The sequence below is a fragment of the Rhipicephalus microplus genome, chromosome X (assembly GCF_043290135.1).
Source record: "Rhipicephalus microplus isolate Deutch F79 chromosome X, USDA_Rmic, whole genome shotgun sequence".
Taxonomy (NCBI): domain Eukaryota; kingdom Metazoa; phylum Arthropoda; class Arachnida; order Ixodida; family Ixodidae; genus Rhipicephalus; species Rhipicephalus microplus.
The window spans coordinates 280,453,701-280,460,891 of NC_134710.1; the positions used below are offsets into that span (position 1 = coordinate 280,453,701).

The 7,191-nt window shown below is 43.1% G+C and overlaps 2 protein-coding genes across 2 annotated transcripts; both read right to left on the bottom strand.

The window, feature by feature from the left end:
- Positions 1–5,143: 5,143 nt before the first annotated feature.
- LOC142761741 (spastin-like) lies at positions 5,144–5,638 on the bottom strand. The gene has a single exon (XM_075879236.1). The coding sequence runs from the start codon at positions 5,636–5,638 to the stop codon at positions 5,144–5,146; it is 495 nt and encodes a 164-aa protein (XP_075735351.1).
- A 585-nt stretch (positions 5,639–6,223) lies between these two features.
- On the bottom strand, positions 6,224–6,667 carry LOC119168305 (spastin-like). Its single transcript, XM_075879237.1, has one exon. It carries the CDS (start codon positions 6,665–6,667, stop codon positions 6,224–6,226), a length of 444 nt encoding a protein of 147 aa, XP_075735352.1.
- Positions 6,668–7,191: the final 524 nt, after the last annotated feature.

The following is a 7,191-nucleotide window of genomic DNA, read 5'->3' on the forward strand; positions in this document are numbered from 1 at the left end:
CAACTCTGTTAGCTTCATAGGAAATTGGCACTCTGGCTAAAAATGTTGTTGACACCTGCTATACATGATTGATCCCGCGTGACGCCATACAATGCTTCTACTTACCTTCTGCCTTTCCGCTTTTGCTCCACCTGATCCTCACAACACCTTTCCTCACTTCCTTTTGCCTCCCCCTCGCTATACTCTACTGTATGTGCCTATGTTGTCATATGAATACGATACATAATTTTGCCTGCATGACACCAAGAGACGACATAAAAAGACAGTATGCGATCCAAGCATCCACATTATGGCCGCCGGTGCCCCAGGCCAGAATATGCGGCAGATCCTATGCAGTGTGGCAATCAATTTTATGTGAAGCAGTCATCGAGTAGCAGTCTATATCGTTTTTATTAATATTATTTTTTCGCATTGAGCCAACTATTACGAGGCAGATTATAGTATTCGGAAAAGTTGAGAAATGTGCCTATTTTAGGCTTACATTGGCACGCATTCACCGCTATATTTCTTCTATGCGAGTATCATAACTGGGGCAGGCATGAGCTCATTCGCGCAACGCTCCTCTAGAGTAAGCGCAGCTATATGTACACATATATTGACATTATACACATATAAACGGTGAGTCAATACTGTCTCCTAAATTTATGTTACCCTGCAATGACGCTTGCGTATGGTTTTTTCCAAAGCACTCTGAAGCACTAGCGTGGCTTTATAGTGGAATAGTCGACTAGCATGCAGAATGCTTGAAGAACTCGTGAGTTTCAACCTTCCGCCGCGATTCCGGAGTTGTCCAGGCCGCCTATGAAGCCTTCTTCGGTTTCTAGAGGCACTGGAAAAGCCAGATTTACTTATTTATTTATTAAAAATACCTTACAGACCCAACAGGGCATTTTGTAAGGAAGCATAAAAGGATTACATACCCGAATACAATAACATGAACTAATTGTCAATTATTATGCATGTCCTAACAAGAATAACAATGAGAAAATATTAATAATAATTTTATTAGGAATAGAACGGCAATAAAAATCAGATGAGTATACGCGTGAGATAATGACGTAAAACAAGCTTTAAAAAACAAGCACAAATTGTGAAAAGACTTTCCATTAATCAAAAGAAAACATCACTGAATACTACACAACAGAACTGAATAGCATGTTAGTATTCAAACCATCCAAAAAAATAAGTTTAAAGTAAGAGAAAAAAAGCGAGACTCTAGTAGTGTATAAACGCGTAGGTGCCGATTTCAATATGAATAAAACGAGCAGTTAATCCTGGAAATGGGTGAGTAGAAGGTGCCGGAATTTTTCCCGATTGCTTTCAGCTACGATATCATCTGAAAGGCTGTTCCACATGCGGATGACACGGGGGAGTGCAGATGAGTTTAAAATGTATGTTTTACTGTATATACGTGTGAATGAAAGATGATTATACAGTCTCTTTGATGTGAATGCAGATGTTAGCAATGTCATTGATAATAGCCTTGTTTCATGTACATATTTATGAAATATTGAAAGGAGGTTTAGATCACGTCAGCTGCTCAAAAGAGAAAGTGATAAGTTTTTTTTAATTTGTGTTATGCTTGCACTATGATCGTAGTTTTCTCAGAGGAATCTAGCGGCTCTATTCTGAATAAATTCCAGCATGTTAGTTAGATAGCTGTATTGAGGGGACCAAACTGCAGAAGCAAATTCTAGCTGAGGGCGAACAAATATTACGTAAGCTAAAGCCCAAATATTTGTCGGCGTCTTACGTGAATTGCGGCGTATGTAGCCTAATGATCGTGAGGCTGCACTGCACGTATTGGTGATGTGGGTAGTCAAAGAAAGGTTAGATGTGAAGGTTACACCTAAATATTTAAAAGAGTCAACACTAGATACGGCATTGCCATTAATCAAGTAAGAAAACTCAGAGTTGAAATGTTTGCGAGAGAAGGACATTACTTTACATTTACTTGAATTAAGGGACATTAGCCAACTATTACACCAATTGCTGATGAGGTCGAGGTCATCTTGAATTATTGCGTGATCACAAGTACTAGTTATTGCTCGGTAAATTATACAGTCGTCAGCGAAAATGCGCACTTGTGAGGAAAAATCACTTGGTTAGTCATTATTATAGATAAAAAAAGCAGCAAACCGAGAACACTCCTTCGCGGCACACCAGACCAATTGAATGGGCCCTTCATAAGAAAATGCTACTTTTATAGTATCTGTCTGAACAGTTCACACAAAGAACACCTGAGACGCATTTAAGTAAGAAACGTTTCCCTCAATCATCAAAGCAGTCATCGTATTAGTCCCATAAAACATGAACAATGTGGAGTCCGCAGCTCGAGGCATTAAAAAGCAAGATTGCCTTGACCTTTTATATGCCATTGCCAATTTATTTTATCTGTGTTAACAGTTCACGCAAACAACACCTTCCATGTGTTTACGTAAGAAACGTTTCGCCTAATAAAAGAATTACAACAGCCACCCTCCAATCGCTGTATTAGCATAACATGGATTCCCAAGGCACATTTGATCTGCCGAATTTTTCATTTTAACGCAATCCTCTTGCACGATTCTATTTTCAAAAGAAAAACACTGATAGCACAAGGCAAACAAAGGGAGTAATGTGCACTTCATAGATTAACTAGCCCAGAGAAATTGGTTATTGTGCGTCGGGTACATAGTTATATTTATATAGCCGCTCCTGATGAGGCTACTTTTTTGCCAGAATCAAAAAGCCTCTATGAGAAATAAGCGACGAACACTCTAGTCTTACTCGAGACATATTTACTATAAAAAGAAAACAAATAACGTAAACAACATGGCAGTTCTCACGTAAAGTGGGAGTCGATGACATGTGAAGGACGAACGCGGATGGTTATTATGTCACTTTAAAATCAGCAAAACGTCACGAGGCGGATGTCAATTATGCCGTACATGCTTTATATGTCCAGATTATTATGAATAGACTTCTCATTTACTTTCGTCGTCCATTAACGTCACGTAATACCAAAGTTGGTATTGTGGAGCCAGCATAATGGCCACGAGAGCGCTATGATTGTTGAATTTATTCATGTTTTGCCTGACTCGCATATCAAGATTATCTTGTCTGGGCGTGGCATTTACCTTAGTCGTCTGTTCACGTCAAGGAATACCAAATTTGGTATATATGGAGCTATCGAAATGGCCAAGAGCACATCGTGAGTGTGGTATATTGCCTTGTTCGTACATGACACGCATGTCACGATTATCGTGTATACCCCAGTCATATACCTTCGTCATTTATTGACGTTCCAAAATGTCTTATTCGGTATAAGTTAAGCTTGAGAAACGAGCGCTAACGCACCATGAGCATGGGGTTTGGTCATACCTACATGACATACAATCATGATTATCATGTTAGCGTCTGTCACTTATGTTCACCAAGTAGTCCTGTCATACAATACCAGTTTTGCAATATGTAATGTGAACTAAACCAGCGCACAAGCAGCAAGACCGTGAATCTTGAATCATGACATACATGTCATGATTTTATGTTATGACGAGTCACTATGCTCACCGTACAGTCATGCTATGCAATACTAATTTAGGTATCGATACTATTATCAAAACGACAGGAGAGTGAGAAGTCGTAGGCGGATAAATAGATAGATAGATAGATAGATAGATAGATAGATAGATAGATAGATAGATAGATAGACAGACAGATAGATAGATAGATAGATAGATAGATAGATAGATAGATAGATAGATAGACAGATAGATAGATAGATAGATAGATAGATAGATAGATAGATAGATAGATAGATAGATAGATAGATAGATAGATAGATAGATAGATAGATAGATAGATAGATAGATAGATAGATAGATAGATACGCTCAAAGTCGCCGAAGTTCGCTAAGAAATGCTTCCCATTTAGAAAACATGAACGAAACTCAGCAGTTCGTGAAAACATTTATCCTGAAATGCATGCACCTAATGGCTCAAAGAACTGTCGCATATTTAAAATAATCAAGAAATCATACAAGGCCTGCTGATAACCATCAATGAAACTTAGAAAGTAAACAAACTTCACGGACACTTTCGCTGACATAAATGAAAGCATGGTATCGTGATGGGCCTACATCACTTTATATGACAAAGAATACGATTCCAGTCCAACGAGCGCTTTTGAATTATTATTACCATTTTCCACCGTAAATACGAAATCATTGCTCTCTACAAAGAACAGTTAAGTCAAGCGCTCGGCACTGAGCGCATTGATTCTGGTTTATCATTTTGATAAATATATGTACTCCTTTTGAGTAGCACAATTTTTCAAAATAATAATTACGTGCACTTCGAATATACGCATCAACATGCCTAAACTCCATGTGCACCCGCCACAGGCTGTTTTAACTAATAATATATTTGAGCCACCCGACATCGCTCTTACATATATGCAGGGATCGATAGAGATTTCATAATCAAAGTAACGCGAAGTTGACTAAGATTGCCATACCTAAGCCAAACAGAAACATAAAATAAAGGTAATAAAAATTTATACAAAACGACAATGTGTTTTATTATATAGGGAGCCTCGCATAAAAAGGATTTAGAACAAATATAAAAGAACCATCAGTAATAATAACTAACATACGATACACAAATGAAAAGACGCTATCAAATAGGTGAAAGCATTGAATTCCCCATAAAAAAGCACGTCCAAGATTTAAATCTGTGACCTCTCGCACTGTAAGCGAGAATCATGCCACAAACTTGATAGTATAATAGGAATATATTGTTAACAACAATAATTATCAGAGAGATACGAAAATATATATGTACATCAATTCGACGTAATACAATCATATTGTGGAAGTGGCAGCCTCGGAGCAGCTCCTAGCTGGTTCTGCACCGAAATCCGTCCATTCACCAGCACAGCCCTGAAGATAGAGTCTTTGGCGTGCTTGTGGGACCTGCGCTATCTGGATACCCAACTCACAGGTAGAACATGTCGGTAGACAAGACAACATGCGCTGAGAATGACGTCAGATGGTGATGTCACCGAACTTCTGGTTCCAGCGCTAATTCAATTCTACGCTCTTTGACGACATGCTGCAGGGGACTTTCTTGAGTGAGGTTATGAAATCCTCGAGTGTTATGTTTTACATCTTTTGCGGGTTGACGCACCGAAATTGCTCAGGATCGACCTTTCCTAAAGGACCCAGAGCTGCGTCTTTGGCTGGCGTCATTAGGTCACTTCCCAAGTAGCCACTGGTAGCCTTTGGCAGGTGCCTGAGCTTGTCTATTAACAATGGTCTCTTTTGCTTCCTGAGCACCTTTTCCAGAAGCACTAGCCACTTTTTCTCCTCAGACAGAGTCACGTAGACCCGCTTCGTGAACCGCCTGAGAGCAGCGTTGTCGAGCAGTTCAGACCTGTTCGTGGCCCCCATGACAAGATTCCGCTCCTCACTCTCTGTGTGCAGCCCATCGAACTTTACGAGGAACACTGTCTTCAGCCTCCGCGTAGCTTCATGCTCATTGTCCTTCTTCTCGCTCAGCATACAGTCAACCTGGTCAATGTATTTCAAAGTTAGCGACGCTGCACTGATGATCAAGAACGTAGAGTGGGATTCATGGGCGACTGCCTTGGCCAGCATTGTCTTCCCGTTCTGGTGGCTAAAAGAGCAACAAGCCCTTGTGCGGCGCTCTTAGAACTGTGAACAGCTCTTGCCTGTCTGTGGCCAGGACCGCCATTTCTCTGGGTGCTTGCTTAGTCACTTCTTGGTCAGCAATGTCCCTGAAAAGCACCTTAAGCCAACCGTCTACGATCTCGTCGAGGCTCATGTGGGCGAGTGACGAGTTTACGCCCTTTAGAGTCGAAACCCGCCATCCTTCGCTACCACCAGAAAAGGATCCTTCTCTGGAGCCGGGCCCCGCTGCTGCAGCAGGTGTCTGCCGACCCTTGGGCTGTTGTGCGTTTGGTTGCAGCTGGTTAGCGTTGGTTCAGCTTGATTGGCAGCGGGTCGAGAAGCCCGTGATGGGGACTTGGCCGTCCTCCAAGCACCTCCGACCGTTGTGTTCCGGGGTATTGTACCGGCCCTTGGAGCGACTGCCTGCGTCGCCACTCGTGGCTGCGATGCCGTTGCAGCCTGCTTCCTCAGTGTAACACTTGAACCCTGCGACAGAGGCGTGGCAGGCAGCACCGATGCCTGTCATTCACTTGGCAGCCAAGACGGCAATTCTCAGCCATCTTTAGCCATGAAGGACCGTCCAGTTTCGCGGTTGCGTCGTGGCCGGGCGCCGCTTTTCAGCCATGCTCGGCACTTCTGGGTGGCCTGAGGCCAGGCAACGCCTGCATGCCAGGACAAGCCATCAACGAGGTGCTTTATCTTGACTATACTCTCTAAGAAGTTGAGCCTCTCCTTGGCGATTCCGAGGTACACCTTCATCTTGTCAGTAAGCCCGTGCGCTCGTTCCCATGTAGGACCTTTTTCTTGAGAGAAGTCCATGGCGACGCTTTTCTGTAGTTCCTCGATACCCTTGCGGTAGAGGTCGATGGCCAACTCCTTCAGATTGTCATTCTCCCTGTCATACTTCAGCACCTTGAAGATGAAGTGGAAGGCCGGCTTATGGTGTTTCTGTCGTATGAGCAGGTTCACGTGAGGGTTCCCGCTAGGCGCCGACATTGCTTCGGAACTGCCACAAGTCACCGGGAGGTGGCTGTAGTAGCACTATTCGTGGCGAGCGCTAGGGACACCGCGGAAAACGAACACCACCCTGGTGAACTCACTAGTGCAGAACCATCACAGCAGCCAGCACACGACGAACATCGGGTAGATCGCGTATCCGCCGACGGTCCTCAGCGTGCGTGGCCGAGCAGCGTTGTCGTCGGCGCCGGAGCAGTCGTACGGCGCGTTCTCCAGCGGGGCGACGCTAGCGGCCATCTGCACGTAGCCATACCATTCGACTAATATGTCGAGCTCGTGCGCACGTTTTTTCGGCTTCACTTTTCGAAGAGCATGTTACTTCCATGATGATGATGGCCTGCGGTTTGCGACTGGCGAAACAGTTGTGCCATCGGGCCTTCGGCAGCTTCAAAAACGTGTTGAACCTCGGTCCATACTTCTGTCGTAGTATCTGTGATGCAGCGTCACCTGAAATATGTAAAAAAAAATACGGAGTTGTGTTCGCAAAAATGAAACAATGAAAT